The sequence below is a fragment of the Scyliorhinus torazame genome, chromosome 10 (assembly GCF_047496885.1).
Source record: "Scyliorhinus torazame isolate Kashiwa2021f chromosome 10, sScyTor2.1, whole genome shotgun sequence".
In the NCBI taxonomy this organism is placed as follows: Eukaryota; Metazoa; Chordata; class Chondrichthyes; order Carcharhiniformes; family Scyliorhinidae; genus Scyliorhinus; species Scyliorhinus torazame.
This window is the reverse complement of record NC_092716.1, coordinates 63,407,819-63,434,229: the sequence shown is the minus strand read 5'-3', so window position 1 is coordinate 63,434,229 and position 26,411 is coordinate 63,407,819. Positions and strand designations below refer to the sequence as shown.

General features: G+C 46.1%; 1 protein-coding gene across 1 annotated transcript in view; it reads right to left on the bottom strand.

Moving 5' to 3' along the window:
• Window positions 1-26,411, bottom strand: part of lonp2 (lon peptidase 2, peroxisomal) — a 260,350-nt gene that overhangs the window by 122,604 nt on the left and 111,335 nt on the right. The window contains exon 11 of the mRNA XM_072518204.1: window positions 10,341-10,474. Within this exon, the coding sequence (XP_072374305.1) occupies window positions 10,341-10,474 (134 nt within the window). The remainder of the gene's footprint in view (window positions 1-10,340; window positions 10,475-26,411) is intronic.

The following is a 26,411-nucleotide window of genomic DNA, read 5'->3' as shown; positions in this document are numbered from 1 at the left end:
AGAACATAAAATAAGCTCTAGCTGTTGTAATTAACAAAAGATAACCAATGTAAATAATGGGAGACGACCGATATATTTTGTATAATATGAAAAATCCTTTAACAAAACAGTAATTGTGATTCAATTTTCAAACCTGGTGACCAAATTATTGGCCAGCCAAGGGCCAACCGTTAGGGAATTCTCACAAATTATTGGTTAATTCACTTGTGTTGGGACTCTGGGGCTGGAATCGATCGAACACTGCCCAGGGTGTCGTAACAGACTTAAGATTCACAAACCAACTGCTTCCAGAAATGGGTGGCTTTTCTTGACAAGAATCAGGGGGCACAGAAAGCAGAACAATCTGTCAGAAGAGTGAGGAGGAACGGGTTCTCAGCAGGCGTACATATCTACTGAGTGTCCTTAGGGAGAGAACAATCTCCAGGAGTGGTGTGATGTCCTGGAAGCCCCTTTGCTCTCGTATTCAGAGCCATAACAGTCTGAGTTGCCAAGAAAACAAACTGAGATTGCATGACAGCAATCTTGAGCTTCCACTGTAGCACCTGGGAGACATTGAGCAAATGGTGCTTGTGCTGCATTGAAAGCTGAGAAATCAGCCATCAGAATAATTAATGCAGCTGGCTTTACATCTCATGCCGAATAGGATGAGCTCCAAGTTCAACTTAAAGACCTGTATGAAGTTGGTACCAGATTGCTCCATGCTCCTCGACATTGAATGTAGGTTTTCTGACAGGTTTTCCAGTACTTCAGTAATTTCACTGTAAAAACCCATCAACTCTCTTCTGTAATAAAAAGAGAAAATGCTGAAAAACTCAGCAAGTCTGGCAGCATCTGTGGACAGAGGAATAGAGTTCAATATGACTCAACTTAGTTATCATCCGCACACCGCATCTGAACTAGTAAGTGATCTCCCCCTATTCTTTCCCCTTGCTCTGACTGCAGCGTACTTGTACCCGGTGTCTCATTACGTGTGGAATCCCCCCCTCTAATCCTGTATATGAGATAAGTTAGACCTCAGCTGGAATATTATGTACGGTTCTGGGCGCCACACTTGCTCATGCAGCAAACATTATGGGCAGGATTCTCCAGCTTCTGAGCCATGTGTTTCTTGGCAGCGGGAGGCAGTGCGCCATTCGCTGGCAGCGGGATCATCTGATTCCGCTGCTGTCAATGGGAATTCCCACTGAAATCACCCCATGCCGCCGGGAAACCTACGGACGGAGGTGCGCTGCCAGTGGGACCAGAGGATCCCACCACCAGTGAAAGGCCAGAAAATTCCGGCCTATGATGAACAAACGACACCAATTGGGCCTGCTAACTGAATTATACTCAGCAGGTGTGGGTTAATCATGCATCGCAATTCTCATACCTTTTCGGGGCAAAGCCAATTTAACCCCCCCCCCTCCAGAACTGCATACAGTACTTTAAGAGCCATCTAATCAGAGCTCTTTAAAGTTTAATACTTTAGTTTACTGCTTTTAAATTCTATGTCCCTAGAACAGTGCCTTGTTAGCATTTTTAATTATTCTGCTGATGATGCTGCTTTTCTTGATTTGTTCACCCATATCCATAGATGTCTTTGCATTTACTTGAACCATATTTACTACCGAATAGTGCAAGATCAGTTTCTGTTGACACAAGTTATTGTTTATTGTATTCTGGAGAGCTATTTTAAACTTCTACCTAGCAGCTTGGTCAAGAACTAACAAATACGAAGGTGAAGTCCAAGTCTGACTTGCAATCATGGACTCTGATCTCATGATTCTGAACTAATGTTCATACCGAGTGCTCTTAATCCCGTGGCAACTCTAAAAGGCCAAATGCCAGCCCAGATGAAACATGTCTCCAGGTCTCTCCTAAATAACTTGGTTTCAGTTATCCTTGGCAAAGCATGCATCCTTCCCATTCCAATTCTTGGTTTGACAGTTACCGATTTTTCATTTCATTCTCAAAACACAGCTAAGTAATCTGAATCTATCAAGACTGTATTCTATCATGGAAGGGAAGCAGTATCAATTCCCATAGAGATGTATTTTATGATTAATCAGTCAAACAAACATGAAGCACATGAAAAAGTGGAAGTTTTCATGAGGAAACAATGTTATGGGTGGCACGGTAGCACAGTGGTTAGCACTGTTGCTTCACAGCGCCCGAGTCCCAGGTACGATTCCCGGCTTGGGTCACTACCTGTGCGGATTTGCACTCTTCCCCCGTGTCTACGTGGGTTTCCTTCGGGTGCTCCAGTTTCCACCCACAAGTCCTGTAACACGTGATGTTAGGTAGTTTGGACATTGAATTCTCCCTCTGTGAACCCGAACAGGTGCCGGAGTGTGGCGACTAGGGGATTTTCACAGTAACTTCATTGCTGTTTTAATGTAAGCCTACTTGTGACAATAAAGATTATTATTATCCTATTTGACCAGCAACATGCATACATAATGGTTACAAACAAGTCAGGCACAACACATCCTACTTTCTCAACGGCAATATTGTTGCCACACAGGTTTCCTACAATAACGGATGTACAAGAAAAAAATGGGCAGAATTTTCTCAACTATGGCAATGAAACCGCCAGCCCCAAAGTCAGCTTTCCCCACCGTATTGTGAGGCACATAATAAGAAACAAAGGGGGGGGTCCAATGAAATCATTCTGGCAGGGTGGGCTCTGATTTAAGCTGCCCCATCAGCTACTTCTGTTGTAAAAGATCAGCAATACAAGAATGAAAGAATAGAAACCTCCCTCCCACCCCTCACAGCAACCCCCGGCACTTCCCGGGTATGACCTTTTCCCGTGAGCCAAGCACACACCTAAACGTCTGCGATGAGGTCTGCTCACCCAGGTGCACACTGTTGGTGACCTGTCGTGATTCACAATAGGCAGTATAATTGGTTGGGGGTGGTGGTACTATCTGGCATAAAGGACTGATAATTATATTTAAATATATTCAAATGGGAATCCCAATGTTCAATGTCAGAATTCTCGTTACATCATTGGTGGGGTGCAGGGACAATGGAATGGAAAATCCCACCTCAGTAAACTGCAGTTTGGGACTGCTTCAGGATTCCCTGTTCCCATCACCAATCCTAACCCCCTAAACAAGCACGCAAAAGCCCCCCAACATGTCTAATGTACTATTTGGACTGTTAACAATCAGTTCACCTGTACAAAATAATTAAGAATGGCAAATCATTCTCCCCATGTTTGTGTGGGTTTCGCCCCTACAACCCAAAAATGTGCAAGCTAGGTGGATTGGCCACGCTAAATTGCCCCTTAATTGGAAAATATGAACTGGGTACTCTAAATTTTTTTATTTTTTTTAAAAAAAGAATGGCAAATCATTGCAACTAACGAGTGAAAATAAATCTGATTTTGAAAGGAAAATTCAACAAAACATCCCCTGTTGATAGTTATTGCTTTCCAATCTTCTGAAGCTCTGCTGTCAAATCAACTTCAATTGATTTCAAGCATATGGCTAATCCAATCCATAGACCATGGCTGGGATTCTCCATTCCGGAATCTAAGTGCTCCCACTAGCGTAGAATCGGGACTGGACGCCGTTGGTGCAGCATCAAGGTACGGGTCACAGTCCTTGGCCATGCAGAATTTATGCGTGACAGAAGCGCACTGGTTTCCATCCAAATGCCGATATCAGGTCGCTATATTGAGCGGATGGCCCGATCCAAGTGTCCAGTGGCAGGTCCCGCTCCCCCGCCCACAATGCAAATCCAGCAATAATAGCAAGACTGTTTATGAATATTGTGGTTAGCTTCAAAGCAGGGTACTTGAGATGCATTCAAGTGCAAAGGGAAAGATAAATAAACAAACCTCCAGCAGCTGTGTCTGAATCATTGTCAATCACAGGCTAGTGAATTGTATTGCTCTGTGAAATTGAATGGATGTTTAGTTTTTCAAAGGATCTCAGGCTAGTTGAAGCCCTTTCAAGTGTTCTAGACTTTTGAGGCAGCCTCTGACACTTCAAAAAGCAGCAGTTTTAAAGGCAAAGGGCAGAGGGGGCATATGTTAGGAAAGGGAAAGTGTTCCTGCACTGATTCCTCACTGGACTGCCTGGACAGATCTTCAGCTGTCTGGCAGAGCAGCTCAGGGTGAGGAAGCCACTTCAGAGTTTAAAAAATCAGACCAGGAGGATGTTGTTGAGCAGAGGGCTGCCTGAGATCACCATGCCAAGAGTGATCTTCAGGTTGTCCAGGGCTGGAAAGGACAGTCCTGACGCGGGTCTCCCAACCCGGGGGAGGATCCAGGGGTCAGTCCCTTAGCCACAGCCCATCCAGCCTCCAAGACCCTTGGGGGGCCTCCCCCTCTGCAACTTGGCAGCGGGGCACATTAGCTATGGATCGACCCCCTTGACCCCCCATCAGGGTCCACCATGCCAGGGCTGCGCTTGGCCATAATTACACCAAAGTCCGCCTGGTGGATTTCCCGCTGTGGGGATCCAAGCAACACGCTGGGGGTAGAAGAATCAGGCTTCCAGCCTGTTAATTGCATACTCATACATGCAGATCAGCAATTTATATTTACCTGCTGGCAGAGGGCGGGTAGCCAGCTACAGGCAGCGTGGGAGCGGAGACTGGAGACAGATCTGCTGCCTGGCACTGATCCCATTTTCAGCAGATACCCCATTCTCCATCCAATCAGAATTCTTGATTGCAGCGGCAGGATATGGAGAATCCCGGCCTATGTCTTCTGTTTCACACTTCTCAATTTCCTCTCTATCGAAGCATTATCATTAAGCTCAATAATTATATCCAATAGTAGCAAATTAATAGCTTCATCCTTTTTCCAAGTCTATAAGAAGCATTGTAGAAATAAAAAAGTTATTTTTCCAAATACAGAAGCATATCAAAATGTACTTCTGCGTGCTAGCATAAACATCAGACATTTGGTAAAATAAAGATAGCTAGTTGCAAGCCGAGGAAACTGCATTCACTTATGAAGGAAAACATTAAAATATGCACAGAATACAAAAAAGTTCTCAAAACAATGACAAAATCAAAACTCAATTTACCTCCTTAACTTATCTCAATGAAATTACAAAGTCTAATTAGGAGGCTATGGAGGCTGGACAATTTCCAACACTAATACAAAAACTGAAAATTAAAGAGCCCGCATAATAAACCTCAAAATGATTTTGATTGCTATTTTTCACTGATAAACAAATAACTGAAAACTAAACACACCTCAAACCATGGAACCTTAAACGGCATTTGCAACCAAGGGGTTGCTATCTGGATTAAGCTAAATATTGAATTACACTGATAATCAGTGTAATGTCCAAAAGTGCTCCATTGTGCGCAACTGTCTCTACACTTCTAAATCAATTCCTAAAATAAGCTGGTTGACCTGCACTCATTCGCAGAAACTCAGACTGGGAAAAACCTAAAAGACCTCTGATCGAAAACAAACTCTCCCACAGCTGTGCAATAATAACAATGTTTTTTCTGACTTCAAGTTTAAAGAAAATTAGAAAAGTACGATGTATTTCAAATATTAATACTAGCAGGCATTGAGAGCTGTTTTCTGCTGTTGGTGGAATTAGCGTGTAAAAGGCTGAAATTTAATATACTGACATGTCAAATTATCGCACTGAATTGATTTGGGGAACAAATCTAATCAATATTTTGGATATTGTTGCAACAAATTTTCTCGCAGATTTCACAATCTATCAAAGTATCAGTCATGTTGATGTTCGGGGAAGAAAGAGTGATACTGAAATTTTCACGGCCAGATACAGTGTTTTAAATAAAACTCAAATTTACAAAGCACTTTCTCAACAATGAAATCCTCCCAGTGTTCAAATCCATAACTTTCACATGGAACAACAACATTACCACACTATTTGCATATGCTGTAAGAGTTGTACTAGTTTCACAGGACAATCAAATATAATTTTAACAGTAAAGAAGCTTAGAAGAATAAGGTCAGTAGTAACACATCATGGATGAATAAAGAAAGCAGGGGAAATTTGTAACTAAAAGAGGCAATTTTTTTGATTGTCTCTTTTTTCATCAGGGTGATAAAATCACATTTGCTTTTCTTACAGTCTGCTGTTTTTCTCATTACAGTCTAACATGATGATAAATGAAAAGGATGCCCTCTGGTATCTCCTTGAAGAAGTCCTTATGTAACATGAACGATAAAGGAATGGTTGACGAAAACAAAAAGATTTGGATAGAAGTCAACAAAACAATTAGAAAATCAATCAGAAAGTACGGAAATAAATGGTCAAGGAATATAAAAATAATGTAAAGTATTCTCAAAGCATATAAATAAGAAAAACCAGGTTAGGGATGGGGCCGGTAAGTTTACATTATTCCTATAAAAAAAGGTAGCACAAGACTTTAACGAAGTAACAGAAAAATGTTGATTACGGGAATTAAATGGTTGTCGCCATTATGAATTTTAAAAAGGCATGTTACAAAGCACCACACAAAAGAAAACAAAATTGAGGCTCATGGAATTGAAGAGGTTGCATCAACTTGAATAAAAGAAATTGGCTTAAGGACAAATAAAAGTGAGTGACGGCAAATAGTTGTTTTTGAGACAGAGAAGGGTAGGCAGTGATGCTCCCAGCTAGGACGACTGTTTTTGCATATAAATGACTTGGATATTGAAATACAGAGTAAAACTTCAAAATCTGCCATGATACCAAACTTGAAAGTATGGCAATTGACGGGGATGTTAATTCGCTTTCAGCTTGGTGAGATGAGGTCATTGCTGGGAGGAGCTATGGCATCAGGCATTTTGAGAAAGCATTTTCAGTTGAGTTCTGATCTGGCTGAAGCCTGGGTGGCACGGTAGCACAGTGGTTAGTACTGTTGCTTCACCGCGCCAGGGACCTGGGTTTGATTCCCAGCTTGGGTCACTGTCTGTGTGGAGTCTGCACATTCTGCCCGTGTCTACGTGGGTTTCCTCCGGGTTCTCTGGTTTCCTCCCACAAGTCCCGAAAGAAGTGCCCTTTAGGTGAATTGAACATTCTGAATTCTCCCTCAGTATACCCAAACAGGTGCCATAGTGTGGAGACTGGGGGATTTTCACAGTAACTTCATTGCAGTGTTAATGTAAGCCTACTTGTAAATATTATTATTACCAAAACAAAGTAAGGCAGTTTGTTCTCACTGTAGATTAGTTAAAAGAGATTAACTGTATTTAAAGCAGTGCAGACTTGTCTGAGGACAAGAGGGAAATGAAACAAGCTAGTTGAGACAGCTTTTGAAGACATTCAGCCAGAGTTTCTGCAGGGGTTCAGACCTGAGTCAGATCTGTTCTGTAAAGCAGCGTCAAGAGATCAAATTCTCAAAGAATAACTCTGTAAAGCAAGTATTACCCTGTGCCATTGGTATTTAAGGTGGATTGAGAGCAGAGATTGTTTATTTCCTTGTTGTTTAGGTGGGAATAAAGATAGCAAGTAAGGGTATTGTATTCAATGTGTTGGGCAGTATTGGTCATGGGGTAATTGCAAGCAATTTTCAGGTGTGATGTTAAAGATTTTAATACTGTGTTAGTAAATAACATTTTTAAAAAAAAATTCTTTGTACAATCACTCCTGGAGCAAAGTATCCTTTCCTCACAGTCTTACAAAATTAAAATAAAATATTGGGGGTTCGGTCCAGTTTCCTAGCCAAGGTTGGGGTATGGTCTGGGATTGTAATAAGCGTGATCGAACTTAACGGGATCAGCATGTTTTAAGTACTTCAGGGAGCTTCTATCACAATGTGGGAATTAAATCTGTACAAATCCTGGTGGCAACCATTAAATGCCTTCAATTATCAATTCACCTGATTCTATAAAATAATTTCATCATGTATTATTTTATGTTAATCTGCATTGAACAGATTGTCCCTAGAACTATCTCATTTTCATTTTTTCTTCCTACATTCTGACTGTGACAGTTTACACTAAGGTTTTCTTAATGCAACCTTGGCATGGGATAGGAGACAACTTTTTTTTACCCTACCCAATCTGTTCTTTATTGTGGCCCTAGAATTAATAGATTGTTGACTTATTTTCTGATTGGACTCTGACATTTTTTGAATGATTTTTATTGTGTACCTGAACAGGTGCCGGAATGTGACGACTAGGGGTTTTTCACAGTAACTTAATTGCACTGTTAATGTAAGCCTACTTGTGACAATAAAGATTATGATTATTTGGTTCCACAATTCTACTGCTCCCTTTCAAAAAAGTTGTCAAAACGTCCTTTTTCGCCCTTAACTTTATGCTATTTGCCTGCATCGCAAATCCTGAGCTCAATAAGAATTTTCCCGAATCTAAATTCGTCATATTTCTCTTCTCCCAAGAAAAAGGTCTCAAAGTAGACACTTTTTCCTCAGTTTAGCAATCAGTTCTAAAACCCTTCTTTTCCACAGTAATGAAACCATAACTGAACACAGCAACCAGTGTAGCCTCACCAAGACCACATATATTTTCAATGTTACATCCTTGGACATGCAAGTCACACCTTTAGTACGTATGTGTCCTAAGATTTTATTTGTTTCCGTCACTGCCAAAGACAGTGAACTAGAAATGTTATCCACCAAAACTCTCAGAACTCATTCATGCTCTGTTATCTCAACCATATTGTTATTTAATAAGTAATATACAATTTTTCTTATTCCACCTAATCTCATTATTCTACATTATGCTGAGGTCCAGTTTGCACCTCTCATCTCACTAATTTAGCTTGTCTATATTAGTTCAGATGAATGCATATTGGTTAGCATCAATTAATTTGACCATTGGGCACGATTCTCCGTTTGGGAGACTATTTTCTCCCACTGCAGGTGAATTGCTGGGAGTGCAGGTCAGGAAGAGATTCACTATCCTTCGCTATGCAAATTCATGGATGGTGAGGAATACGAGGGGTGGCCCCCACTCTGCTGTGCAAAGCAGCATCCCATCTGCGGATCTTCTGGGTCTGCACCCCCTGCACCCCCCCCCCCCCCACCCCAAGTATGGGGGTGGCAGTCTGGAAGTTGGATCACACACACAGCTGCATTCATGAGTAACTCTGAAGTGCTCTAACCACAATGTTTGTAAACACTTCAGAGTTAAGTGCATTCCAATCACCCCCCTTCACACTTGAGTGATTTTGAAGTGTTCAGCTGGAAATTGACAGCACTTAACTCGCTTTGGTGTGGTTGACCTTTGTAAACATTGAGGTTCAACACTTCAGAGTTAGTCAAGCGTGAAGGGAGATAAATGAAGCAAGGCTAAAGCTGTGTGTGTGTGGATGCTGTCAAACAAAGCCCAATGAGGGAAATGAACAAATGGCTTGCAGCTTTAGGATCTGAGGGATTTAAACACAGGTCACTGCTCTCTCTTTCCAGGAATTGACACATGATACTTCTTCTGTCTGAGCCAGCAGGTGTATGCCCAGGTGAGTGTTACAACTGTAATTTTTTTCACTGCCTCTGGCTGGACTGCTCTCTAGCTTCCAGACAGGGGTCTCTTTTCTGGGGAGGTACCTGACAGATTTCTCTTTTCTGGGGGGTGCATCCTGACAGGGGACTCTTTCCTGGGTGGGCTTTCTGAGAAGGGTCTCTTTTTTGGGGCGTCTCTGGGGGTCTCCCTATTTAGAGGTCTCCCTATTTTGGGGATGGTCTCTTTATTTAGCAGGGTCTTTGTGAAAGGTCTCCTTTGTGGGGGTCTCCGGGGGGGGGGGGGGGGGGAATGTCCTTCAGATGGACTTTGAGGGCAACTTCCTTAAGGAGTTACCCCCTTGGCCCATGGCGAGGTCCAACACATCAGGGCCAAGCTTGACAGGACCAGCAAGTGATCCTCAGCAACCTGATTCCCGGCCCAGAGGACTGGAGAATCACAAAGGCCTGGAGAAAATGATGCCTGGTCCATTGAAGGGATGGAAGTAGGTAATTTGTATCCTCCTGCTGGCGCATGGACGCGAACTTCAATTCCGCCACCAATGGGGGGCCAGCGCCCCGGAAATGGGGGCGCCGATCCCGATTTTCCCCTGACGCCCAATTCTCCATCACATCTACTGGTGGCAGAGAATTTTGCCCATTATCTGCCATCTTGCACACATAGAACAATACATCTGCCTCTAAAGCCATTTCTAACAATAATAATTTACAGCAGGCAGTGGCCCTAACACTGACCACTCTGACATTTCTTCACATGCATTTACATTTACTCTCTGCCTCTCAGTCACATAATAATCCATCTTTTCCACGAGTATGAACTTTGTCAATTAGTCTGTTATGGGGAACAGTACTTCCTTTGTGGTCTCCTTATATCTAAGTGTCACAGAATATTTTTGTATGATCAAAAAGATGATTTTCTTGAATAAAAAGAATTGTGAGCTCACCTTCTTTCGCAGCCACATGTGTGCTACTGGAATTTGTAACCTTGTGTTGACCTTCTGCCACTTTTACAGCCACTGCACGACAAATAGCTCCAATCTTTCTCTCAAGAGAGCGAACACCTGCCTCCCTGGTATATCTGGAAAGCATCAAAGCTTTTTACATATATAACTTGTTCTCAAGAATATTTATTATAAATTATGAATAGGAGACATTGGGTGAAATTTTCCATTTGAGAGACTAAATGTTGATGCCGGGACTGAATGACATGGAGTTTACGTTCCCGTTGGGGGCATTTGTTCTGGAGCAATTAAGGATATGCTAATGGGCCAGTAGTCTGCCCACGTGAATCTAGAGCAATTCTCATTCCCGCCGGCATTGGATTCGCTGGGGCCGGAATTGGCACTGAGAGTTTTACGAACTGGAGCTGCTTATAAGCACTCCACTCCCCAAACACACTCATTCCAGCCAACAAGATAGCTCCATGGAGAACAGCACCTCACTTTGTGGATGCCGAGTTGGATCGAATGCTGGATGCAATGGGAGAGAGGTGGGCTGGAGGCTATCGCTCACGGGCCTAGGCGGTGGTGGCAGAGGCGGCGAGTGCTGTGGGCTTCATCAGGTGGACTGACTTGCAGCATCGGAAAAAGATGAATGACCTCCTTAGGTCAAGCTCGGGTGAGTCACCACCTCTGTGCCCCTGGCATCATTCCTGTCCCTCACTCCTCAGCCACCCTACCGCCCTAAGGCCAATCAAAACCCATCTGCCCACATCTACCTCACATCCCACCCTGCAGCAAACCCCAACATCTGCACTGTCCTCTTTGACCAGGTGCTTGACACACATGCCACCAGCTACAGACCCCCCCATGTGTCTCACCATGTCCTTTATGTATCCCCGATGAAAAGACGGCCCATAATCGGCAGGAGAAAACTGGAGGGGGAGAGACAGCACCTCAGGGCTCTCACCCCTGCCGTGCAGATAGTGCTAGCCGGTGAGATGGAAGGGAAGACTATCTCTGAGGCGGAGGTCTTTAGTATTAGTATTAGAACATACAGTGCAGAAGGAGGCCATTCGGCCCATCAAGTCTGCACCGACCCATTTTTTAAGCCCTCACTTCCACCCTATCCCCGTAACCCAATAATCCCTCCTAACCTTTTTAGTCATTAAGGGCAATTTATTATGGCCAATCCACCTAACCTGCACGTCTTTGGACTGTGGGAGGAAACCGGAGCACCCGGAGGAAACCCACACAGACACGGGGAGAATGTGCAAACTCCGCACAGACAGTAACCCAGCGGGGAATCAAACTTGGGACCCTGGCGCTGTGAAGCCACAGTGCTATCCACTTGGGCTACCGTGCTGCCCACAATGGGTCTGAATGGGACAACCAAGTAAGCCCCCTAGTGTAAAGTGATGTCCCGATAGCAAGTGAGTCATTCCTGTCCCCCAGACCATTCCTTCCCGAGATCTCATACTGTGTCTTGTCTTTTGTCTTGCAGGATCACCAACAGACAAAGCAGACTCGTCTGGGATACCTCGCACCCCCCACCCACAATTCCAACACACACCAGAGGACCAGTCCAGGGCCGACACCAGCCTCTCGTCACTGCATTCACCATTAACCCAAATACTATTATCTCAGTGGGTCATTTTAGTGAAGAGGCTCCTAGGTCACCATCCGGTGCGCACGTCAGGTTCAGCATATCAGGTGGAGGGAGCGACTCCTGAGGGAGTGGGCAGTCTGTGGGTTACCTGATCCCAGGAAACAGCTGTAGTCCAGACAGGTGTATCACTTCTGAAAAGGATGATCCCATCACTGATAGAGTTGCAGACACAGAGCCAGGGCTTACACAAAGGAGTGTCAACATCCTTTCAGTGACTGCAGGCACAGCTGGAGGAGTCCAACTGCCTTCAAGAGCAGGAGACGGTGCCAACGATGCGTGGCACCTAGGTCAACATTGAATGGGTGGCAACCGCGGTGAAAGCCTTGGGTGAAAAAGTCACAGGTATGGGTCAAGACGTCCAAGGCCTGGGGTACACTGTGTGGTCGATGGCCGAGGTCCAGACAGGGGAGCTCAGTCACAGGCAGCCACATGGAAATTGATGCGGCACGCCAGATTTTGGCCCAGTCACGAAGGATCATGGCTGAGGGTGTCGAGAGCATTGGCCAGGTGCTGACTGACCTGGGCCAGGCACAGAGAAACATGACTGAGATAGAAAGGGACATGTCCCAGTTTCAGTGCAGAGGGCATCAAGATCCTGGTTGAGACAAGAGCGGACATCCAGGACGGCAGCTTTAGGTGGCGGTGGAGCCTCCAGAGTTCACTCCTGCCTCACCTGCACCCCAAAGAGAAACCGGGGACCATCCCAGGAGAGGAGGAAGTGATGGGGCCCATGCCAGTGACTCCCGTAGGGGATTTGCTGGAACACCTCATCGCTTCTGAATTCCCCCCCTCCTGACATTGGCACATCTGATGGGCAGCGGCAGAACTGTGTTGCACCTCGTCACCGTTGACATCCAAAAGTCAGCCGGGTCAAACAGGTACAGGCCCTCCAGAGGACAGCCGCCAAAAGCATCTCAGGTCAGAGGGCGAGGTACGCAGCAGGCATCCTCCACATCTGATGTGCTGTCCTGGGTCACACCTAGGGTCACACCTAGAGGAATGGTAGGCCATGTAAGATAATTGTGCAGCACGGTAGCACAGTGGATAGCACTTGGCTTCACAGCGCCAGGGTCCCAGGTTTGATTGCCCGCTGGGTCACTGTCTGTGCGGAGTCTGCACGTTCTCCCCGTGTCTGCGTGGGTTTCCTCCGGGTGCTCCGGTTTCCTCCCACAGTCCAAAGACGTGCAGGTTAGGTGGGTTGGCCATGCTAAATTGCCCTTAGTGTCTCAAAAGGTTAGGTGGGGTTATTGGGTTACGGGGATGGGGTGGAAGTGAGGACTTAAGTGGGTCGGTGCAGACTCGATGGGCCAAATGGCCTCCTTCTGCACTGTATGTTCTATGTTCTCTATATAAAGTTAGACCCAGTTAAGTTGGCACGAGTGCAGCCATAGGTTAACGGTAGGGATTAGGGCACAATACTATAAATGGTCATGATTAAGCACCTTTGCACCAAAACTGTGACCTGCCTCAATCCTCTGTCTGAAGGGTGTGAGGGGGTCGGTGGTGTGAGGTGTGGGTGCTGGAACATGGCATTGGGCAGGGCCCCCAGGACAATTGGATGTTCCACCTGGGGTCACCCTCAGAGGCAGCAGGGAACAGGGCCAGGCGTGTAAGGCCGCCTTGTAGGATAGCTTACCCTGTGAGTGACCCATTACCACTCACCATCTTTATAACACCCCCACCCCCACAAATAATGTGGGCTAGTGAGATGGAATGGCCAAGACAGATGCAGGGATCAACCGGGCAGACAGAGAATTCGGAAGGCAGGAGTAACAATGAGGAGCACCAGAGCTCATCTCACAGCGAGTCATCATCATCTTCTGTCCAGTGGACAAAACCCGCTGATACTGCCAACCAAGGGCCAACACTCTGTTGTGATGTTGGTGGCACCCTCAGAGTGGGGAGAGGGAGCTGGGGTGTTGAGATGGAGTGAAGGGAGGAGGGAAGGGATGTAACTGGCCGTGGGGAAGGGGGCACAACTTGAAAGGGGCAGCGGGTTTGGGAGAGTATGGAGAGGTGAGACTGGGTAGCGGAGCTTCTGATGGCCAGGCCTCTTAGTTTGAAAATCGGGTAGTGATTAGGTTTTTTCGCGAGTGGTGGTCTTGAAGCACATGCTGGGTGGCCTGCCATGCCAGCCCACATTCTGTGCCCAATCGTCCTGGACGCCCTCCTCACCCGAAGAGGCCTGTCGTTCTTCCTCCTCCTCCAGCATATCACTCACCTGCTGCGCGATATTATGAAGGACGCAGCAGGCAACCACGATTTTGGACACCCTCCTGGGGCTATATTGGAGCGCACCACCAGAGAGGTCCAGGCACTGGAACCGCATCTTTAGGACGCAGAAGTATTGCCCGATGACGCTCCTGGTTTCTGCGTGGGCATCAGTGGAATAGTTCTCCACCTCGGTCTGGGGCCTCTGGGCTGGCACCAATGGGTTGGCACCAATAACCACCACTTCAGCGGGTAAGTCTTGTCAGCTGGACCTGGGGCATGCCAGTTATGACAGCAAATCCCGCTGCCCAGGCATCTGGAGGGCTTAGTCCAAATTGAAGGTGATATAGTCCACTGCGCAGGCAAAGAGGGCATCCGTGGAGACTTCCAGTGACGGTGATTTGCTGAGCAGATGCACATCAGGTGGCTCTCCTCCCAACCAGAAACAAGATGGCCCCGCAAGCAGCCACCTTGGCGGATCCCTAAACAAACGGAAACCCCGGAGTGCAGGGGTGCACCCACGTGGCGTACATATAGTTGCCGACCATGTTGGGAGCCCACTGGACAAAGGGAAACCCTGGAGCGCAGGGGCTCGGCCTCAAGGTGAGAATGGTGACCGCGGCCATTTTGGACGGCCCCTAACAAAGGGAAACCCCGGAGTGCAGGGATGTGTCCACCGGGTAAGTATGGTTGATCCCGCAGGAACAGGGGACAGAAACCCCCCACCAGGATTATCACCTGGAATGTCAGGGCACTCAACGGCCCAGTGAAAAAGTCCAGAGTCTTCGCCCACTTAAGAAGTCTGAAAGCCGACATAATCGTCCTGCAGGTGACACACCTGAGGGAGAAGGACCGACTGCGGGTAACAAAGAGCTGGGTGGGACAGACAAACCATTCAAGTTATGGGAGGAGGGCTAGGGGAGTAGCCATATTGATTAGTAAGAGGACAAGGTTCACTGAGACAAAGATGGTTACGGACCAAGGGGGCCGGTACGTCATGGTCAGCGGTGTCCTGGATGGTGCAATGGTAGTACCGGCAAATGTCCCCTCGTGCCAGCCATTTCCATCCACGGGAGAAGGCTCTCACTGTCCACCCTATCCAACCCCCTGATCATTTTGTATGCCTCTATTAAGTCTCCTCTTAACCTTCTTCTCTCCAACGAAAACAACCTCAAGTCCATCAGCCTTTCCTCATAAGATTTTCCCTCCATACCAGGCAACATCCTGGTAAATCTCCTCTGCACCCGCTCCAAAGCCTCCACGTCCTTCCTATAATGCGGTGACCAGAACTGTACGCAATACTCCAAATGCGGCCGGACCAGAGTTCTGTACAGCTGCAACATGACCTCCCGACTCCGGAACTCAATCCCTCTACCAATAAAGGCCAACACTCCATAGGCCTTCTTCACAACCCTATCAACCTGGGTGGCAACTTTCAGGGATCTATGTACATGGACACCTAGATCCCTCTGCTCATCCACACTTTCAAGAACTTTACCATTAGCCAAATATTCCGCATTCCTGTTATTCCTTCCAAAGTGAATCACCTCACACTTCTCTACATTAAACTCCATTTGCCACCTCTCAGCCCAGCTCTGCAGCTTATCTATATCCCTCTGTAACCTGCTACATCCTTCCACACTGTCGACAACACCACCGACTTTAGTATCGTCTGCAAATTTACTCACCCACCCTTCTGCGCCTTCCTCTAGGTCATTGATAAAAATGACAAACAGCAACGACCCCAGAACAGATCCTTGTGGTACTCCACTTGTGACTGTACTCCATTCTGAACATTTCCCATCAACCACCACCCTCTGTCTTCTTTCAGCTAGCCAATTTCTGATCCACATCTCTAAATCACCCTCAATCCCCAGCCTCCGTATTTTCTGCAATAGCCTACCGTGGGGAACCTTATCAAACGCTTTGCTGAAATCCATATACACCACATCAACTGCTCTACCCTCATCTACCTGTTCAGTCACCTTCTCAAAGAACTCAATAAGGTTTGTGAGGCATGACCTACCCTTCACAAAGCCATGCTGACTATCCCTGATCATATTATTCCTATCTAGATGATTATAAATCTTGTCTCTTATAATCCCCTCCAAGACTTTACCCACTACAGACGTGAGGCTCACCGGTCTATAGTTGCCCGGGTTGTCTCTGCTCCCCTTTTTGAACAAAGGGACCACATTTGCTGTCCTCCAGTCCTCTGGCACTATTCCTGTAGCCAATGATGACATAAAAATCAAAGCCAAAGGTCCAGCAATCTCTTCCCTGGCCTCCCAGAGAATCTAGGATAAATCCCATCAGGTCCCGGGAACTTATCTATTTTCAGCCTGTCCAGAATTGCCAACACCTCTTCCCTACGTACCTCAATGCCATCTATTCTATTAGCCTGGGGCTCAGCATTCTCCTCCACAACATTATCTTTTTCCTGAGTGAATACTGACGAAAAATATTCATTTAGTATCTCGCCTATCTCTTCAGACTCCACACACAATTTCCCATCCCTGTCCTTGACTGGTCCTACTCTTTCCCTAGTCATTCGCTTATTCCTGACATACCTATAGAAAGCTTTTGGGTTTTCCTTGATCCTTCCTGCCAAATACTTCTCATGTCCCCTCCTTGCTCGTCTTAGCTGTCTCTTTAGATCCTTCCTCGCTACCTTGTAACTATCCATCGCCCCAACTGAAACTTCACACCTCATCTTCACATAGGCCTCCTTCTTCCTCTTAACAAGAGATTCCACTTCCTTGGTAAACCACGGTTCCCTCGCTCGACGCTTTCCTCCCTGCCTGACCGGTACATACTTATCAAGAACACGCAGTAGCTGATCCTTGAACAAGCCCCACTTATCCAGTGTGCCCAACACTTGCAGCCTACTTCTCCACCTTATCCCCCCCAAGTCACGTCTAATGGCATCATAATTGCCCTTCCCCCAGCTATAACTCTTGCCCTGCGGTGTATACTTATCCCTTTCCATCATTAACGTAAACGTCACCGAATTGTGGTCACTGTCCCCAAAGTGCTCTCCTACCTCCAAATCCAACACCTGGCCTGGTTCATTACCCAAAACCAAATCCAACGTGGCCTCGCCTCTAGTTGGCCTGTCAACATATTGTTTCAGGAAACCCTCCTGCACACACTGTACAAAAAACAACCCATCTATTGTACTCAAACTATATCTTTTCCAGTCAATATTTGGAAAGTTAAAGTCTCCCATAATAACTACCCTGTTACTTTCGCTCTTAACCAGAATCATCTTTGCCATCCTTTCCTCTACATCCCTAGAACTATTAGGAGGCCTATAAAAAACTCCCAACAGGGTGACCTCTCCTTTCCTGTTTCTAACTTCAGCCCATACTACCTCGGAAGAAGAGTCCCCATCTAGCATCCTCTCCACCACCGTAATACTGCTCTTGACTAGCAGCGCCACACCTCCCCCTCTTTTGCCTCCTTCTCTGAGCTTACTAAAACACCTAAACCCCGGAACCTGCAACATCCATTCCTGTCCCTGCTCTATCCATGTCTCCGAAATGGCCACAACATCGAAATCCCAGGTACCAACCCATGCTGCCAGTTCCCCTACCTTGTTTCGTATACTCCTGGCATTGAAGTAGACACACTTCAAACCACCTACCTGAACACTGGCCCCCTCCTGCGACGTCAAATCTGTGCTCCTGACCTCTATACTCTCATTCTCCCTTACCCTAAAACTACAATCCAGGTTCCCATGCCCCTGCTGCATTAGTTTAAACCCCTCCAAAGAGCACTAACAAATCTCCCCCCCAGGATATTTGTGCCCCTCAGGTTCAGATGTAGACCATCCTGTCTGTAGAGGTCCCACCTTCCCCAGAAAGAGCCCCAGTTATCCAGAAATCTGAATCCCTCCCGCCTGCACCATCCCTGTAGCCACGTGTTTAAATGCTCTCTCTCCCTATTCCTCATCTCACTATCACGTGGCACGGGCAACAACCCAGAGATAACAACTCTGTTTGTTCTAGTTCTGAGCTTCCATCCTAGCTCCCTGAAAGCCTGCCTGACATCCTTGTCCCCTTTCCTACCTATGTCGTTAGTGCCAATGTGGACCACGACTTGGGGCTGCTCCCCCTCCCCCCTAAGGACCCGGAAAACACAATCCGAGACATCACGTACCCTTGCACCTGGGAGGCAACATACCAAACGTGAGTCTCTCACGCTCCCACAAAATCTCCTATCTGTAATACCTCTACCTCTTTGAGGTACTGGAGCAGTTTGGGCAAGGAGCAGGGTTCATCTCGTGGGCGAAACTCCTGTACAGTGCCCCCCAGGGGAGCGTGCAGACCGACACCGCCAGCTCTGAATACTTCCAGTTGCACAAAGGCATACGGCAGAGATGCCCACTGTCCCTGCTCCTGTTCGCCCTAGCAATTGAACCCCTGGCAATCGCTCTACGAGACCCGAAAAGCTGGAAGGTCCTCGAAAGAGGGGCCAGAGAAGGGTCTCAATCTGTGCTGATGACCTGCTCCTCTACATCTGAGACCCAGAGAATGGCCTGAAAGCAATCATGCAGCTCCTGGAAGAGTTCGGATGAGAATAGGAGCACGGTGGACACGATGGGCTTGAACACAGCTGGTGGTCCTGCGGAATGGGCTAGCTGATAGCGCAGAGGCCTTCACCAGTGACAGGGAGAGTGACACTGTGCTAGGGAGGGTGCCAACGGCCATGGTGCATGTGTCCTTTGTTTGGGGGGAGCTCTGCTATTCACCTGTTTCCTCTGCAGTGGGGAACTGCTTCTGACGAGTGCACTGGGTGCCAGCACCTGGTGGGCCACTGATTGAGTTTGACCACACCCATCCCACTGATGGGTCAGCTGGGGCCTGAGAGTTTCCATAAGGGTGGACCAGCGGATATATGGATAGCAGTCAGCAGAGTGAGTCGCCAGGGGCCTGTAACCTGTACCAAGTGGGTGCAGCAATGGCAGCCTGAGCCAGGCCACCGCACTCCCGAGGGGAGACACCCCAAATCCACGGTGCTGTCACCAAGTCACTCCCTGCTACTCCCCACTGCCCTGGCAGCCACCTCCCAGCAAGTGATACAATTTTTAAACAGTTTTTAAAAGTTTGCTTACTTTCTCTCTCTCCCTCAGCAGCCATGGCGCCCAGTCCCAGCTTGTAAATACCTGTAGCAAACCATGCCCACATGACTTCCTATGAGGGGCGTAGAATTGCAAAGGCCGGAACATATTGGGTCCAACCCGCTAATAACATGTAAATGAGTGTAAATGCTTGTTTTGCATGCCACCAGCGGCGCAGGACGCAAACCTAGTTATTGCAACCAGCGAGGGACCAGAGCATGGCATTCGATTCGGCGCAGGGCACGAACCTCGATTTTGGTCAGATGCTCGATTCTCCACTGATCGCAGCTCGCGTTGAGGAGCAGAACATTTAGCCCATTATGAGCATAATAGTACATTGTGCATTAACATAGGTGGGATCATCCCTAAACTGTTAATTGATCTTTGCTCCCATAATCACCCCATTTCCTCTTTGCATAGGGAATTTATCAGCACCAAAGCAAAGATGAGAATGAGAAGGCCTATTTTGAATGGTCCCACTGACAGCTTCCTAAATTTGAGTTGATCATTGCAATTTTGTATCAACACCAAGAAATCTTTAGAATGGCCTTTAGAAAATAAGGTCCTGTTACTGCACTTGAAAAATATCCTACGCACCCATTCCCCATACTTCCAACCTACAGTGCTTTGACAGGCAGGAGATTGGTCTTCAGTTTGCACTGAGTTAGAAATGAGTAGCACACTCCAGCCTCATTCTTTTTTCAACAACTATTTTATAAGGTTCATGAACCAAAGTTTAATTTTTTTTGAAAGCACAAAGCAATGTTTATTGAGATATTGAACAGAAATTTCCTACAATAGCATAATTTCAAAATTACATCATAACATACAGTTTTACATTCCAATTTCCATAATATACTTTCAATCTAATTTGCATATAATGCAGCAAACTCAATAAGTCCATAAGATATGGGAGCAGAATTAGGCCATTCGGTCCATCGAGTCTGCTCCGCCATTCAATCATGGCTGATATGTTTCTCATCCCCATTCTTCTGCTTTCTCCCCCTAACCCCTGATCCCCTTATTAATCAAGAACCTATCTATCTCTGTCTTAAAGATACTCAGTGACTTGGCCTCCACAGCCTTCTGCGGCAATAAGTTCCACAGATTCACCACCCTCTGGCTGAAAACGTTCCTTCTCACCTCTGTTTTAAAAGATCATCCCTTCAGTCTGAGTGTGTGTCCTCGGGTTCCGGTTTCTCCTACTAATAGAAACATCCTCTGCGCGTCCAGTATATCTAGGCCTCTCAGTATTCTTTAAGTTTCAATCAGATCCCCCCCTCATCCTTCTAAACTCCATCGAGTACAGACCCAGATTCCTCAACCGCTCCTCATATGCTAAGTCCTTCATTCCGGGGATCATTCTTATGAACCTCCTCTGGGCGCTCACAAGGCCAGCATATCCTTCCTTAGATACGGGGCCCAAAAGTGCTTACAATATTCCAGACCAGAGCCTTATACAGCCTCAGCAGTACATCTCTGCTCTTGTGTTTTAGCTCTCTTAACATGAATAGGTACATTGAATTTGCCTTCCTAACTGTCAACTGAACCTGCATGTTAACCTTACTACTTAAGAGAATCCTTAAGTAGGTCTCTGAAGTCCCTTTGTGCTTCTGATTTCTGAAGCCTTTTCCCATTTAGAAAATAGTCTATGCCTCTATTCTTCCTATCAAGGTGCATAACCTCACACTTTTCCACATTGTATTCCATCTGCCACTTTTTGCACACTCTCCAAGCCTGTCCAGGTCCTTCTACAGCCTCCCTGCTTCCTCAACACTGCCTGTCCCTCTACATGTCTTTGCATCATCTGCAAACTTAGCAACAATGCCCTCAGATCTTCCAGATCGTTAATGTATATTGTGAATAGTAATGGTCCCAACACTGACCCCTGAGGAACACCACTAGTCACTGGCTACCATCCTGAAAAATACTTCTTTATCCCCACTCTCTGCCTTCTGCCAGTCAGCCAATCCTCTATCCATGCCAGTACCTTGCCCCTAACACGATGGGCTCTTCCCTTATTTAGCAATCTCCTGTACGGCACCTTGTCAAAGGCCTTCTCGAAATCCAAATAGATCACGACCACTTGTTCTCCTTTGTCTAACTTCCTCGTTACCTCCTTAAAGAATTCTCACAGATTTGTCAGGCATGACCTCGCCTTGACGAAACACATGCTTACTAAGTCCTATTTTACCATGCACTTCCAAGTACTCTGCAATCTCATCCTTAATAATAGACATCTTACCAATGACCGAAGTCAGGCTAATCGGCCTCTAATTTCCCATCTTCTGCCTCCCTCTCTTCTTAAACGGGATGTTACATTCACCATTTTCCAGTCCTCTGGGATCCTCCCTGCCTCCTGTGATTCCTGTAAGATCACCACCAATGCCTGCACAATTTCCTCAGCTATTTCCTTCAGAACCTTGGGGTGTAGTCCATCTAGCCCGGGTGATTTATCCACCTTCAGACCTTTGTTTCCCCAGCACCTTCTCCTTTGTGATGGCCACTCCACTCACCTCTGCCCCCTGACTCTCATGGAAGTTCTGGCATGCCACTGCTGTCTTCCACCATGAAGACTGAAGAAAAGTACCTATTCAGTTTTTCTTCCATTTCTTTGGTCCCTATTACTACTTCTTCAGCCTCACTTTCCAGTGATCCAATGTCCATTCTTGTCTTTCTCTTACCTTTTATATATCGAAAAACTCTTGCAATCTTCTTTTATATTACTAGTTATTTCATCTTCTCACCACTTATTTCTTTTTCAATTCTCCTCTGCTGGCTTTTAAAGGCTTCCCAATCTTCTGGCTTCCCACTAATCTTCACCACATTATATGTTTTTTCCTTTACTTTTATGCTGTCCTTGATTTCCCTTGTCAGCCATAGTTGCCTTCTCCTCCCCTTAGCAGTTCCTCCTCCTTGGGATGAATTTCTGTTGTGCCTCCCGAATAACCCCCAAAACTCCCTGCCATTGCTGTTTCACTGTCTTCCATGATAGGCTCCCCTTCCAATCACTCTGGCCCGCTCCTCCCTCATGTCTTTGTAGTTACCTTTACTCAATTGTAAAACAGTTACATCTGATTCCCTCTCAAACAGCAGGGTAAACTGTATCATATTGTGGTCACTGCCTCATAAGGGCTCCTTCACCTTAAGTTCCCTAATCAAGTCTGCCTCATTACACATCACCAAATCCAGAATTGCCTGTTCCCTAGTGGGCTCCACCACAAGTTGCCCACAAATCCCTTTTCTCGGGGTCTTCTACAAACCTGATTCCCAGTCCAACTGCATATTGAGGTCCCCATGATTACTGTAATATTGCCTTTTTTATATGTCTTTTCTACCTCCTGGTATATTTTCTGCCCCACATCCTGACTACTGCTGAGGGACCTGTTCACAACTCCCATCAGGGTCTTTTTTCCTTTGCAATTCCTCAATTCTACCCACAGATTCTATGCCTTCTGATCCTCTTTCACTTCTTTCTATCAATTTAATTTAATTCCTTAATAACAAGCAACTCCGTCCCCTCAGCCATTCTTTCAGTCCTTTCGATAGGACACATATCCTTGGATATTTAGATCTTAACCCTGATCGCATTGCAGCCACGTCTCTGTGATGACCATAGCATCGTACCTGCCAATTTCAATGTGCGCAAGCAGTTTACCTTGTTTCGTATATTACGCGCATTTAGGTACAACACTCTCAGTCCTGTGTTGACCGCCCCCCTTCTCATAGTTGTTCCCTTTTTGCTGTGCCTTAAGTTAGATTCCTGCCACTTTCTATACTCTCTGTTCTATTACATGTTCTGGAAACTTTACTAAGCTTCCCTGAGCCCTCAGCCCCTTTAACTAGTAAAGTCCTCATCATTAACCTGCACACCCGCCTTCTCCTTTAACTTTGATTTTCTAATTTTCCATGCAACTGAACCCTCCTCCCACAATTTATTTTAAAGCCCTGTCTACAGCCCTAGTTACGCAATTCACCAGGACTCTGGTTCCAGCATGTTTCAGGTGAAGACCATCCCATCGGAACATCTCCTTCCTTCACTAGTGCTGGTGCCAATGTCCCATGAATTCAAACTCATTTCTCCCACACCAACCTTTGAGCCACACATTTACCTCTTTAATCTTATTGATCCTGTGCCAATTAGCTCGTGGCTCAAGTAGTAATCTGGAGATAACCACCTTTTTGGTTCTGCTTTTTAATTTAGCTCCTAGCTGCTCATATTCCTTCAGCAGAACCTCTATCTTTGTTTTACCCGCCGTTGGTACCGACGTGGACCAAGCAACTGGATCTTTACCCTCCCACTCCAAGATTGGTGGCACGGTAGCACAGTGGTTAGCACTGTTGCTTCACAGCACCAGGGTCCCAGGTTCAATTCCCGCTTGGGTCCCCGTGTCTGCGAGTGTTTCCTCCGAGCGTTCCAGTTTCCTCCCACAAATCCCAAACGACGTGCTTGTTAGGTGAATTAGACATTCTGAATTCTCCCCCAGTGTATCCGAGCAGGCGCTGGAGTGTGGTAAGTAGGGGAGTTTCACAGTAACTTCATTGCAGTGTTAATGTAAGCCTACTTGTGACACTAATTAAGATTATTAATATTAAGTTCCTCTGCAGCCCAGATGAGATATCCTGCACCTGAGCACAAGGTAGGCAACATAACCTTCAGGACTCTCGATCCTGGTCAAAAAGAACAGTGTCTATACCCCTCACTATACTATCTCCAATTACAACTACATTTCTTTTTTCTCCCCCAACTTGAATGGCCCCCTATAACCACAGTACTGAGGTCAGTTTGCTCATTCTCCCCACAGTCCCCGCTCTCATCATAGGGAATAAGAATCTTGAACTTGTTGGACGACAAGGGCTGAGGCTCCTGCAACCCTGGCTCCTGAATCCTTCTACCTGCTTCATTCATAGTCATACCCTCCTGTCCCTGAACACTGGCCGAATTCAAGGTACTTAATCTAAGGGGTGTGACTGCTTCCTGAAACACAGAGTCCAGGAAATTCTCCCCCTCCCTGATGTCTCGCAGTGTCTGAAGCTCAGACTCTAGCTTATCAGCTCTGAGCCAAAGTTCCTCAGGCAGCCAATACTTGCCACTGATCTGCTCACTAGGAACCACAGTGGGATCCATCAGCTCCCACATCATGCAGACACAACACATGTAGGTACAACACATGGTGTATATGTTGTACAACTCAACGGCACAGCAGGGACCTGAGCACAATCACAATCTAAGTCCAAGGAGAGCTACCAATGACATGACCAGGATAGACAACATAACAAACTCAGCATGATCTTCAAAAGAACAGAAATGTTTATAACTAATTTTAAAATGGTTACTCAACAGCAGCTCAATTGGACATTCCCTTGCCAGGCTGTACTGGCAGAGATGGATAATACACATTTGAATTGTGGGATGAGCAGCTGCTTTCAGCAAATTAGGCACTATAAATGCCAGATGTCTCTATTTATTCATGAAGACACTGAGCAGAGTTAATAAACTCCTTAATCTCCATTGGTCAAGGAGACAGGTCTTTTACAGTGGAACACCAAAAAGCCAGTAAGGCAGCAGCAAGCAGCAAAGAGAAATCCTATTTCAAGAACACAATTCAATGATTGCATCGCTCCCTAAGAAAGCAGGAACCAAGTAGCAGAATTCTCATAGAAGCTGGTACCATTACACATGTACCTTTCACACAATAAGTCAACAGTTTGTGCAGGACCTATATTTTCCTCTTGATTTTGCACCAGAAACACAGGTCAAAAAAAACAAGTCATAAAAATGGCATACCTACCTCTTAAGTCTTGGGTTGTCATGTTTTGTTCATCAAAAATTTCACTGTCCATATCCTATCTCACACCATTAAGTATAATACCATTGTTGCACTGGCACAATTTACTTGGTAACATTTTAAAATACACATTTTTGCTTTGTTTCATTCCTGTGCTTCTAAGTAGATTCACCATTATCAAAGTTGAATCTGCCCCTTTTCATCCTGAAGCCCTCCCATGCTCCGCTGAGCAGGCTTTGAAGCGTGACCACCTTTGAGCAAATTATTTATGCTTAAGCAACTTTCATTTTGCAAAGCAAGTTAGAGTCACAGAGGTTCACAGCAGAGAAAAGGCCTTCAGCCCATCGTGTCTGTGCCGATCATAAAACCACCACCTAAGTATTCTAATCCCATTTTCTAGCACTTCCATAGCTTGTATGCCTTGGCATCACAAGTGCACATTTAAATATTTCTTAAATGTCTCTGACTCCACCACCTTTTCAGGCAGTAAATTCCTACCACCCTCTGGGTGAAAATAGCTTTCCTCACATCCACTCTAAATCTCCTGCCGCTTACCTTAAATCTATGCGCCCTGGTCATTGATCTCTCCACTAAGTGGAAAACTTTCTATCTATTCCTCTCATAATTTTATACATCTCAATCATATTCCCCCTCAGTCTCTTCTGCTTCAAGGAAAACAATCCAAGTCTTTCCAATCTCTTCATAAGTGAAACTCTCCAGCCCAGGCAACGTTCTTGTAAATTTCCTCTGCACCCTTTCCAGTGCTTTCCCATCCCTCTATAATGTGGATTCTTGAACTGCACACAATACTCTAGCTGTATCCTAACCAATGTTTTATTTTGTTTTATAATCTTAGCGTACCCAATTCATTTTTTCCAATGAAGGGACAATTTAGCACGGCCAATCTACCTAGCCTGCACATCTTTGGGTTGTGGGAGCGAAACCCACGCAAACACGGAGAATGTGCAATCTCCACACGGACAGTGACCCAGAGTCAGGATCGAACCTGGGACCTTGGCATCGTGAGGCTACAGGGCTAACCCACTGCGCCACTGTGATGCCCACCAACGTTTTATACAGTTCCAGTATAATCTCCCTGCTCACCATTGTATCCAGCGACTTGGCTGGACACACGCTTCCAGTCAGACAAACAACCCTCGACCATCACCATCTGTTTCCTGCCACTCAGCCAATACTGGATCCAAGTTGCCAAATGTCTTTGGATCCCATTCGGCTCATACCTCGCACACACACACTTACACACACACACACACACACAGTCGCTG